Source organism: Otolemur garnettii, unplaced genomic scaffold, assembly GCF_000181295.1.
Source record: "Otolemur garnettii isolate 467f Iridium unplaced genomic scaffold, OtoGar3 scaffold00043, whole genome shotgun sequence".
Taxonomy (NCBI): domain Eukaryota; kingdom Metazoa; phylum Chordata; class Mammalia; order Primates; family Galagidae; genus Otolemur; species Otolemur garnettii.
In genome coordinates, this window is record NW_003852438.1 from 3,302,257 (window position 1) to 3,315,521 (window position 13,265).

The following is a 13,265-nucleotide window of genomic DNA, read 5'->3' on the forward strand; positions in this document are numbered from 1 at the left end:
TCAAAATTTCCTCTCCTCATTCTTGGAACCAGGGAAAACAAATTTGGGGAAATTATGGAGGCATCAAAGTAAAGTTTACAAGAGGGCCGACCGGATCAGGGGATGAGCATTGTAACTTACATTTATCTTGTTTTTCACCCTAATAAAGAAAAGAAATCGATCTTTAGAAATGCTATGTGGATTGGCCCTGGCACCCGTATGCAGTTCCTGTGTAGTTAGTCATTTTGCAGTAGGGGCGTGGAAATGCTGCAACATAGAGGGGTTGGCTCTGGTGCCCTCATATTTTCATTGCTTTAAATGCAGTCTCAAACAATGAAGAAATGGCTTTAAAAGATTCCTGCAAAGAAAGAGTTGATTATAGATAGTACTAATAAAGCTACTATGTGTAAACAAGAAAATGGAAAAACTGACACTTTCCTTACATCTAAAATGATCTCTCTATCCATCGCTCTATGGAGTAGAAGCAATGATGTAATCACATCTGGTAAGAACATAGCCATTCCAAAAAGGAAGTTGTCAGTATCATTTTATTTCTTTTTTTTTTTAAATATATTTCGACTCTTCATACTTATTTTTTGATTCTTTTAACCCCATGATGTTGTCAAATATCAACATCATCTTAAATATGGCTTGCCATGCCCTGTCTTTAATGGCTCACTGTGTATCACAGAATCAAACTCTAGATATTTTGAGCAGAAAGGGACTTAATATAGGGAATTGGTTAGAAATGATTTATGAATACAAAATGGAAGGGCTGAAATTACAAAAGGGAAAAGGGGGATGGTTACCAAAGATCAGGAAGCTGCTATGGCAGGGACTGATCCTGTGATACAAAAGTAAAAAGAAAAAAATCTCCCTTTCTCATACTTTCATTCTCCCAATGGCAGGACACCTGCTGGAAAGTAGCTACCACGGAAATCTTAGGAATGTAGCCCACCACCACCAAGGCTGAGGCTGAAGGCTTATTGCAAATAACTTGGACAGTGACCCTTGAACTTTATGGGTGTTGTACCTTAGGTACATGCGTCCCATGTTCACTTTGGAGTGGAGATGTAACATCTAAATGCATTACAATTGGGCTGACGTGTAAGATTACTTCCAACTCCCTCCATCTTTGAATGTCAGTAAAGGGTACTTCTGTATGAGTGTTTTGGTTGACTTTGTGGACATTGTCATCTAGTCTGTGTAAATTTCACAGCTTTTTTATATTTATTCTATGCTTTCCCACAACCCTTCTCATAAGGAATCCTCTGTTGTCTAGATATTATTTCTCAATGTCAGCTGCATGCTAGAATCACTCAAAAAGCCTTTTAAAAAAGAAAAGTACCTTCAGAGATTAATTTATTGAGCTAATGTGGACACCAGCTGTCTTAAGTTTTTTAAGCTCCTTGGGTAATTTTGGCATGTGCTGCTAATCTAAAGAGACAGGAGCTTTTTATACTTCTTCCTGCCATCTCCTGTGTGGTGGTTGGAGGGAAGGTGTTCAGTAATAGTGCATAGTACCTGTAAGGAGACCAGGAAGTCTCTTTCTATCAAACCTAGGAATGAATATTTTCTGAGGTTATTATCCCTGCCCTATAGTTGGGGGGTGGAGGGGAGAAAATCCTGGAAAAGCTCTTGGTCATAAAGTGATAGAGAGATGGTTAGGTGGGATTCAGCCAGATAAAATCCCAGCACTCTGGGAGGCCAAGGTGGATGGATTGGTTGAGCTAAGGAGTTTGAGACCAACCTGGGCAAGAGCAAGACCCCATCTCCAAAAAAAAAAAAAAAAAAGTGATCGAGAATTAGAAAAGCTTAACTAGAAAACTGATTATTTGAAGAAGTAGAATTATTATCTAAAACCTTGAGGTAAACCCCCAGGACCTAGAGAAGAAATTTGTGTTTATGCAGGCATGCTTCTTCCTTCAGTGTGGCAGCCAGCTGTGTTAGCTAAGAACCGGAACAGATTTGGGTCTTTTTCTTTTTTAAGTTGTATGCATAAACTTTGAATTTTACTGATTAAAATAAACGTCTACAGTGCTACATCACATAGTCTTTTAGAATACATAGTTTACTACCTGCTTTGTTCATTTGAATTTGCACATCAAGGACTGACCGATTCTAAAGAATTAATTTTCCTCCCAAGAGATGATGACACATTAGGCAGAAATAGAAGCTTTGGTTGGGGGCTGGGGGGATCTTTCATAAGGATTTGACGTGCAAAACCATGATACTTAAGGCTGTCACACTCGCTTCAAAAGTTAAAAGCCTTTACAAAGACTGTCTTGACAACGCAATCAAAGAAATCCTGCAAACAACAATCCAGAAATTTATAGACATATTATAATATTTTAATTGGTAGTAGGTGGCATTTATAATTTTAGTCAGTGATTAAAGTTGCAGTAATGATGGTTGAACATCTGTATACCACAGTCGCAAGACATTTCTAACATTCGGTTGCGTTTTAGTCTAGAATAATTCGTGCTCTAATGTAAAAGTAAAATTGTGTATGATGAATTTTTTTAGATTGTAAAAATTTGTAACTGGAGACTTAAAGTGCTTTCTGAATCACTATTTATTTTTTTTTTATTTTTAATTATTTTATTCTTTTAAAGGAGGGAGGCAGCACAGAAGAGCAGCCACCCATGCCCTGACATTTATTTTTATGCAGTCAGTTAAGCTGTGATCTGTGGTCATTGGGGGCAGATAGAAAATTAGTAATTAAAATTCATATACTATAAAAGTTATTTCTATTAAGAATTTGTAGTGGCTGCTATCAAGTTAGATACACGCATCTGATAGCTTTGAGTGACCTTTTCTTACAGTGCCTTTGTGAGAAGCAAAATGCCCAGAGGGAAAAGAGGTGAAAAGAAGAGAAATAACAAAACTTCGGTCTTCTCTTAAATAAACTAGTTCGCATCCTTTGTAGTTTATTTATATAATTAATTTTATTTGTAGTACAAAATTGTGATTAAATTACTAAGATTACCATTTCTACGCTGTTCAGTTTAAAAAAGAAAAGCTACTTCAGGGACGTTGGTTTTGTCCCTGAAGGTATTAATAACTCAATGACCAGGGAAATTATTTAAATATCTTTTTATAAATTACACATAACCTTGGAAGTACTTACCTGATACCAAAGAGCAGAATTTGGCTTATGAGCCTGTGATAGACATTATCAAAAAAGATTTAACTCGGGCGGTGCCTGTGGCTCAGTGAATAAGGTGCCAGCCCCATATACCGAGGGTGGCGGGTTCAAACCTGGCCCCGGCCAAACTGCAACAAAAAATAGCCGGGCATTGTGGCACGCTAATAGTCCCAGCTAATTGGGAGGCTGAGGCAAGAGAACCACCTACGCCCAAGAGCTAGAGGTTTCTGTGAGCTGAGACGTTACAGCACTGTACAGAGGGTGACAAAGTGAGACTAAAAGAAAAAAAAAAAGATTTAACTAATCACTACTATAAAAATGTTTTGAAACAATTTTTCTATAAACTATTCTATAGTACAGGCCCTATTTTTATCTTTAAATTAACATAGGGATAAATTTCTCTAAGGAATAGGGAAATGGAATGTTTCTATTGTTACAGCTATTATTATTTTATATGTCTGGGTTTTCAGACTACACTTTCAAGAACTTTTTTCATTTGGCAAAAGTAGTGTTAGGCTGTGCACTGCCCCTAGGAATTGAGCAGGTGGTGGACGTGGCTACTAACACAGAAAGATAAGCATGCATTTCTCGTCTGTTTTCCATCTAATTTTAAAAGAGGAAAGCACCAACATTAAATGCAAGTGTTTGAGATTGAAGAATATTAAAACAAGATTTTTTTTTTAATCTGGGTAGAATTTCAGTTTTCTTACTATGCATTAACGTTATTAGTCACAACTTTATTTGACCTTAACCTTACCACTAGTTGATTTTTAAAGTTCCTTTCTGATTTATTCTAAATTTTTACTTTCGATTCAGCCCCTCTTAGGTCTGGCATATGGCTCGGAGGTTGGGACAATAAATACCTAAGTTTTTCTCTCCACTGCCAACTAGAGTGTGTGCTCCCCCTCCCCCGGGGATTGTCTTGCTTTACCAGTAGGTTTGTTTATTTGAAAACATTTTTCTTATTAATCATGCTAGCTTCTCCAAACACTTTGCACGAGGAAGAGCGTGCTAAGGGTGGAAACTGAATACACCATCCCTTCCCCTCTTCTTTCAGCAAAAATTAAAGCTGGAAAAGGAAATCAGACGATGTTATGCCGCTGTGGCTCCATATAGAGTACAAAAGCCCAGCACCGGTCTGTTGCTAGGTACCCACTTTCTTTTCAGTGTCTTTCTTGAAGACCAATGGCCTTTGGCTATAAATGAAATCCCACATCCCACTCAAGCCTGTGGGCAGCGGGTGGCTTTTCCCACTTCTCTTTACTCTTAGTCCTTATATTGTCTAGATCCTGAGTTAAGTTTCTCTTATCCCACGCTTGACCAAAATAAAGAATTGTAACATGTTCATTCCTCAATATAGACCGTCCAGTGCAATCTCAAACATAAACCCAGTGTAACAATGAAAGGGGATTTCAGGATACAAACTAAGTAAACAAACAAACAAAAAAAAAACAACATGGTTTATTTTAGTCACTGGTCAGCAAAGAGAGCCTAAAAATATTTATCCCTAACGGCATTCTAAGATATCATTCTGCTTTCTCATCTAAGACCCTGATGCTTGGATTTATGGGTTTTGTGCTAGTCCATCATTTTTTCTTTCTCCACAATAGTTCTGTCCTTTTGGCCCTAGAAAAAGGAAAGTTCCTTTTTGAATGGACGTCAGGTCCAGTCCCTTTTGGTCTTAGCTATGTCTATAGCTTTCTTCCTTGCTGAATTGGGGCAGACTCTACACTTCTGTCTTTGACCTTAAATGTAGTTTTATTTATTTGAGTTTTCATTGTTTCTCTTGTCTTCCCCACTGTGGGAGAACTCCTTAGTGGTTTCCCTGGCCTCTCCTCTCTCTGATCTTGTTTCTGGTTCTTCTCTAATCCTTTGTAGGCAGCTGCCCATCGTTGTTCTCTTTCATATTCTGATCACCCAGAAAATCTTGAGGCTAGCTGGATTTCATTTCTCCCCAACAATATAATCTGTGTCATATATTTGCTTTTTTTTTTTTTCCATTATGATCTTATCCTAGATAGCTTTGCAGTTACTTTGTACATTTAAAATGTTCAAGGCTGGGCTAAGCACAGTGGCGCAGGGCACCTGTAATTCTAGCAGTCTGGGAGGCCAAGGTGGGTGGATTATCTGAGCTCACCAGTTCAAGACCAGCCAAAGCCAAAGCAACACCTCATCTCTCAAAAAAATAGCTGGGCGTTGTGGCCAGCACCAGTAGTCCCAGCTACTTGGGAAGCTGAAGCAAGAGAATCTCTTAAGCCCAAGGGTTTGAGTTTGCTGTGAGCTGTAACACCACGGCATTTTATCTAGGGCAACAAAATGAGACTCTGTCTCTAAAAAAAAGAAAAAAAATGTTCAAGGCCCTTAATATACATTTTAACCCATGAGCCCCTAAGAACAAGTTACCCTTTGGAAGGAGAACTGTCTCATGCTCCCATGTCTTGGTGTAATGCCTAGTGGATAATCCATGCTTAAGTTGCTGAATGGTTCTTGGGTTTACTCCAAGAATATGCATAACAAAAAACTAAGATGATTAATCCCTTCATATCTCTCTTAATTTTATTTAATTGGAAGATAGGGACAGTACAGTAGTTCATGCCTATAATCCTACCACTTTGGGATGCCAAGGTGATGAGAGGATCACTTGAGGCCAGGAGTTAAGACCAGCCAGATCAGCGAGGCCCGCTCTCTACAAAAAACAGAAAAATAGCCAAGCATGGTATTATACACCAATAATCCCAGCTACTCCTAAAGCTGTAATTGGGAAGATAGCTTGAGCCCTGGACCCAGGAATTAAAGGTTGCAGTGATCTATGATGAGCTTCTGTTTCATCCAAAAAAAACATAGATACTCGGGCTTATTGAAGTTACCTTTTGCCACTAATTACCTAAATTTTATCTTTTTTCTTAATAACAAATATCTACTGTTAAAAATATTAAAAATATAGAGAGTAAGCCTAACTACCTGGAATTTTTGCAGTAATTTAGTTTGTAGGGTGGTGCCTGTGGCTCAGTGAGTAGGGCGCAGGCCCCATATACTGAGGGTGGTGGGTATATACTAAGGGTGGTGGGTTCAAACCTGGCCCCAGCCAAACTGCAACAAAAAAATAGCCAGGTGCTATGGCGGACACCTGTAGTCCCAGCTACTCAGGAGGCTGAGGCAAGAGAATTGCCTAAGTCCAGGAGTTGGAGGTTGCTGTGAGCTGTGTGACACCATAGCACTTTACCAAGGGCAACAGAGTGAGACTGTCTCTAAAAAAAAAAAAAATAATAATTTAGTTTGTAGGTTTTTAAGATATCGTGTTTCCGCGAAAATAAGACCTACCTAAAAAATAAGCCCTGGGAGGATTTCTATGCATTTGTTAATATAAGCCCTACCCCAATAATAAGACCTAGTGATGGTCATATCTGCATAGCCATGCCATGCATTTTGGCACAGAGAGGAACACATCCCCTGAAAATAAGCCCTAGTGTGTCTTTTTGAGAAAAAATAGATATAAGGCAATGTCTTATTTTCGGGGAAACGGTACATTTCATTGTTTTTGAATCTAGCTCTCAGATTATAGTTATTCCAGCTGATGCACAGGGGATTGTTCTCTGGCAGTTTCCACCCAGCCTACTTAAAGCTTTCTTTACCAGGTTGGCCACTGCAGGTTTATGTATTTCTTCCAAATTCCTGATGCTTTCTAAAAATGAATTGTTCCCCCCCCAAATTTAAAAACTTAATTAACTGAAATAAGTGAATAGAAGTAGCACATTTTTAATGAAAAGGTAAATTTTACAAATGAACAGTCCCAGGATGGTAACAGCAGGGGAGAATGTCTGCATTCTCTTAGTGCTGCTGCTTTTCTAAGTTGCTGTGCGTGGAAGCACAAAACTACAGCACGAATGGGACACGTGGGCTAGAGTGACATTTTTTATTTTTCAGTGAGAAGTGTTCTATTTGTTATTTTTATGTTAAAGATGTATTAAAAAATAAATGAAAGCATATTAGATGGGTGAATTTAGAGGCTGCATGAAGTTTAAAGACAAAATAGGAATTTCAAAAAAAATGATTTGCTTGCATCTGAGTGCTGAGTATATATTTACCCATTTTCTCTTGTCCTGCCTCTGAGTGCTGAGTATATTTACCCATTTTCTCTTGTTCTGGGGTTGGGGGGGTGGGTTTTGAAATAGAGTCTCTGTTTGTTGCCCTCAGTAGAGTGCTATGGCGTCATAGCTCACAGCGACATCAAACTTTTAGGCTCATTTGATTCTCTTGCCTCAGCCTCCCAAGTAGCTGGGACTATAGGCGCCTGCCACAATACCCACCTATTTTTAGAGATGGGTCTTGCTCTAGCTCAGGCTGGTCTCAAACTTGTGAGCTCAGGCAATCTATCTATCTCAGTCTCCCAGGGTTCTAGGATTACAAGGTATAAGCCATAGAGCTCAGCCTATTTTTTGTTTTTTTGAGACAGAGTCTTGCTCTGTTACTTAGACAAGAATACTGTGGTATCAGCCTCACTCACAGAAGCTGCAAACTCCTGGGCTCAGATGATCCTCTGACCTCAACCTGTTGAGTAGTTGGGACTTAATAACAAATATCTACTGTTAAAATATTAAACAGCTTGCCACCACACCTGGCTAAATTTTTCTTATTTAATTATTTTTTTTAAGAGATAGGTTCTCACTCTTGCACAGACTGATCTCAGATTCCTAGGCTGAAGTGATCCTCCTCCTACCTCAGTCTCCTGAGTCACTGGGATTTTAGCCATGAGCAACTGTACTGGGCTGTGACTTTATTCATTTTATAGGAGAAAACACAAGTTCAAGGAGGTCACACAGGGTCAGGATAAGAAGAGAAACTCCTATTGCTGCCTGTGTTCTTTTCCTTTTACCAAGGCTTCTCAAACTTTTCCCTCTTGAGAGAACATGTTGTGTGATCTGCCTGCCCCCAGAAACCCCATGCTTTTTGAAAGATGTTACCTACCAAACTACATCTATTAAATAAGCTATTTTACTGTATTTTAGTTAATCAAAAACAAAGAAAGTATAAGTTAAAGTTTCTGATCAACACAAGCTAACCAGCTAGCCATACTGAATTGATATAATTTTGGTTAAAAAGCCTTTATGGGGGAAATGGACATGCTAAATAAAGTTTTAGGAAATGATGAAAATGATTGACAGTTCAGCATGAGAGCCTTGAAGTTATGAGGGGCCTTGGGAGCAACCAGGACCCCATGTTCTGAACCACTGTTCAGAGACCTGTTGCCTGAAAACTTAAAGTCTAAAAAGAGAATGCCTGTGTTCCAGCGTGAGCGGGTTGAGCTGATGCCTTCCTCTTGCCTTTGCATACAGATTGAATATGAAAGGAAAAAGAAAGAAGATGGAAAGCGAGCCCGAGCTGATAAACAACACGTTTTGGACATGCTGTTTTCAGCCTTTGAGAAACATCAGTACTATAACCTTAAGGACTTAGTGGACATCACAAAACAACCTGTGGTATGTATATGTTCATACTGATCCTTTGCATACGTCCTGCTTCATTAACATGTCATTACTGAAGAAAAGTGTGTGGTAATTAATATGATTAAGTTTCCGTTTACGTATACTAATGACAAATTCCATGTTAACACTCAGAAAAGATGTCTTGAAGCAGCCATTTGGGGGTTCTTCTAGGTAATTCAGTTTCTTTATATTAGATTTCAACAAGCATAGTATCAACAATTCCACATGAAGAAAAAGAATTATCCTCCTTCATTTCTAGAATCTGCCTCTCACTAGATCCATTTAAGCTTGAGCTAACCTGCCCTTTCAAATTATGCTTGGATTGGTGTAATTTCTGTTTTTAAGGAAAAATTTAATAAATTGATATTTTAGAAAGTTTATCTTTGTTCTATAAATAGTCATTTTTTTTCTTCTTTAGACTTTTGTGCCTATTTACTAATAATTTCTATTACTTATCTCCATTCATTTAAAATGCTTGTATCAGTAAGGGATCCAAATCCTTTCTCCAGTCTTTGAGTCACATTTTTTTCCATTCAGCTGTCTTATACCAAATGTCATCAAAATATCAGACTGAATTATAATAGTATTTACTTAGAGTTTAAAAAGTTAGATGAAAACCTTTTCTCTCATTTCCCTTACCATGTTGTTTACTCTGCCAGTATACTGATGGCATGTTGATTATTGCTATTCCATTTATTTGATTCAGAATATGTAACAAGATTTAAAAAAAAAATTTAACATAAGCAAATAACCTATTCATTAAAGGTCCTGGTATGTTTTTCCTGACTTATACAAAGCTTTAGGAAAGGATTTATGAAACTTTAGTGTTCACTGTACAGTTTCTTCTACAAAGATTTATTTACCAGTTTTATACATCAACCTTTTACTTTTCATTAAGAAATTAAATTCTAAAAGATCTAAATACATGTTTTACTAGAGAAGAAGAAAGTGCTTAGGCTGTAGCGTTACCAACTCATCTTAATGACTTCACTCCTTTTGGCATCAAAGCCTTAGAAACACCATTCTGAGCGCAATAAAAAATTTGAAATAGAATAATTCATTAGCTAAGCTATGTTTCTTCGGTTTTAATGAACTTTGTCTTTGTATTTATACATATAAATATATCTATATGAAAAGGCCATTAACTCTGAGAGCAGAGTTAATGAACTTTATTTTTGTATTTATACATTTAAATATATCTATATAAAAAGGCCATTCTAGAAACTCGGAGAGTAGACAAGACATCCTAATGGAATAAAATACACACAAAAAATTACATATGGAAACACAAGCACTTATAGAAGGGCAGTCCTATGACACTAAAGAAAGCAATTTCTTTGTCTTCGTATGGGATATAGATTTATTTGTTTTGCACCAACAAAAAGGGATTACTAGTATATCTCTCTATTTTGGCTCTTTAGATAATTAAGTGGTTGTACAGTAGAGCTTCTTAACTCATGATCAGTGGGTAGACTTTCAGGGATCCATTAACTTCCTGAATATGTGCAAAAACATAAGGTTTTTTCTGAGAAATAGACCCATGGTTTGTATCATACTCTTATAGACAACCACTGATCTAGAAACTAAAATGCTTTTACTGTGTAGATATTAAATTGCCTCAGCAATCATAAGATTCTTGAAGACAGTTGTATGTTATCCCTATCCCTAAATATCCATCTATCCCACAACATACCTATAGTAGAAATTCAGTAAGTTATTTAATGAATTGGTTTAAAAAAAGAAGAATTCTCCAATTACCAACATATTTTGACAGGCCTCATGTCATTTCTGGTGGGAGTGGGAACAAAAGGCCAGTGTCAAGAGAGTGTGGAAACCTGTGCTGGGCTGGAGGTTGGCCCAAGGTACGGTTACTACCCTCACCTAGAAGAAAGGGTGAAGAAGTGTCAGCATAGATGCCAATCCTGTGTTTACCTCAGTGGATCTGAGGAAGTGACTTCCATTCCTCATGTTAAGGGAGTTGGAGTAGATAATCTTATGATCCTTTCTAGCTGTAAATCTGTGGTCCCTTTCCCTCTCCTATTTCATCCCTCTCCATCTCTCTCTCACATTTGAACTGATGGGCAAAGTCCATTGACCTAGAAAGAAAATTGCCAAAGCCCAGCTCTTTTCCCAGTAAGTAACTATCCCCTTTAAAAGGTTCCCAGGATGCAGTGAGTCTGTCTGTACTAATGGTCATCAGTACACCCCTACTTGATTTCATTTTAGTTTGAGCAATGCCCAAGAGAACTGAAGAATCTATTCCATTTCTGTTGTCCACACTGATGTTCTAGGAAAGGGAGCTTCCTGGTACAGTGGGAAGAACACTGGATTATTTATTTATTTATTTATTTAGAGACAGAGCCTCAAGCTGTCCCCCCGGGTTTGCCGTGGCATCATAGCTCACAAGAACCTCCAACTCCTGGGCTCAAGCGAGTCTACTCTCTCAGCTTCCCAAGTAGCTGGGACCACAGGCGCCTACCACAATGCCCAGCTATTTTTTGGTTGCAGCCGTCATTGTTGTTTGGCGGGCCGGGCTGGATTTGAACCCGCCATCTTAGGTGTGTGTGGCTGGCGCCTTAGCCACTTGAGCCACAGGTGCCGAGCCAGAACACTAAATTTGTAGTAATGGAATCTCAATTCTAGACAAGGTACTTAAGTACATTTAATAGATTATTTAATACTTAACATACTTAACATATGCATACTTACTATACAGTTTACCAGTATGTTCAAAATATTGTAATATTATAATATGTAAATGTGTTTAAAATCATACCTAGTTTACTGAATCCTTGGGATAATTAAATAATGTTTGTGAAAGATGCTTTCTATTATTAGTATACAGATTTATTATTACTATACAGATTTTCTTTTTGGGGGGGAGAATGAGACAGAGTCTCACTTTCTTGCCCCTGTAGAGTTCTATGGCATCATAGCTCACAGCAACCTCAAACTCTTGGGCCGAGTGATCCTCTTGCATGAGTCTCCCAAGTAGATGGGACTACAGGCACCCTCCATTACACCCAGCTGTTATTAGAGACAGGGTCTCACTCTTGCTCAAGCTGGTCTCAATGAACTCATGAGCTCAGGTGATCCACCCACCTTGGCCTCCCAGAGTGCTGGGATTATAGGCATGAGCCACAGCGCCCAATCTTACTAAACAGATTTTTAAGCCCTGTGTAAAAGAGATCTTACTCATGTCAATAAGTTCTTCACTATATTCATTTAATGGCATTCTTACATTGTAGCGTTTCATTTTCCAATGACTCCCAATGCCACTTTTAACAAGTTTCTAACCATGAAGTGTATGACTTCAGCACATCTGCTGCCATCTGCTTTCTGACCTTTATAATATCATATTTGACATATTTTTGAGCGTTAAGTATTTTCTTGTTTTTTCAGTTCCTTCTTTTCTATTCTTCATTCTAAAAACTTTATTTCTTCAAGCAAACGTATTGATTAGAGGAACTGTTATTATGGCCCGTCTTTTTTCTGATTTGCTACCATGTGACTTCCATAAATAATCAGAAAGAGTGAAAGTTACTCATCAAGGGCAAATACACCAATTTGAAAAGGCCAAGCTTTGGTAACTGGTATAAAGCCTGGAACGTGGTATCCATTTTAAAGGGTGTTTGTTGTCTTAGTTCGGTTTCTTTTGCTTATAACAGAATACCCAAAACTGGGTAATTTATAAAAATGAATTTACTTCTTATAGTTATGGAGACTGAGAAATATAAAGTTAAAAGGGAGCCACATCTGGTGACATTCTTACTGGTAGAGACTCAGTGTGGAGAGTGGTGGCACAGGGTATGCATGCTCAGTCCTCTCGTCTATTTTTATAAAGCCACCACTCTCACTCCCATAACCCATTAATCTATTACCTGTTAATCCACAAATGGAGTAATCCATTCATGAGACCCAGTCACCTCTTAAAGCCTCACTTCTCAGTACTACAACCTTGGGGATTAAGTTTCAATATGAGTTTTAGAGGGTGCAAATATTCAGACCATAGCAGATTTGGGTTTTTTTTTTCCATTAGAACCAGGTTCTCACTATGTTGCCCAAGCTGGAGTCCAGTGGTGCAATCATAGCTTACTGCAGCCTTGAACTCCTGGGTTCAAGTGATCCTCCCAAATCAGCCTCTTATTTTTTTTTCCCAAGACAGAGTCTTACTTTGTTGTCCTCGGTAGAGTGCTATAGCATCATAGCTCATAGCAACCTTAAACTCTTGGGTTCAGGCGATTCCCTTGCCTCGGTCTCCCAGGTAGCTGGTACTTGCCACAGTGCCCAGCTATTTTTAGAGACGAGGTCTCACTCTTGGCTCAGGCCTGGACCACCATGTCCAGCTTTTTTTTTGGTAGACACAGTGTCTCATTGTGTGGGCACCAGGTGGTCTCAAACTCTTGGCCTCCCAAAGTTCTGAGACTACAGATGTCTCCCATCACTCCAGCCCATAGCTGATATTTATATGTGGTTTAACTTTTGGCTTTCTTCCCCCTTCAAAAGTGGAAGATAAGCCAAGTGTGGTGGCTCACGCCTGTAATCCTAGCACTCGGGGGGGCCAAGGCAGGTAGATTGCTTGAGCTTACGAGTTCAAGACCAGCCTGAACAAGAGTGAGACCCCATCTCTACTATAAATAGAAAAACTGGGACAG

The 13,265-nt window shown here is 38.5% G+C and overlaps 1 protein-coding gene across 1 annotated transcript in view; it reads left to right on the forward strand.

The window, feature by feature from the left end:
• Window positions 1–13,265, forward strand: part of GTF2F2 (general transcription factor IIF subunit 2) — a 159,419-nt gene that overhangs the window by 135,208 nt on the left and 10,946 nt on the right. The window contains exon 7 of the mRNA XM_003790354.3: window positions 8,461–8,604. Within this exon, the coding sequence (XP_003790402.1) occupies window positions 8,461–8,604 (144 nt within the window). The remainder of the gene's footprint in view (window positions 1–8,460; window positions 8,605–13,265) is intronic.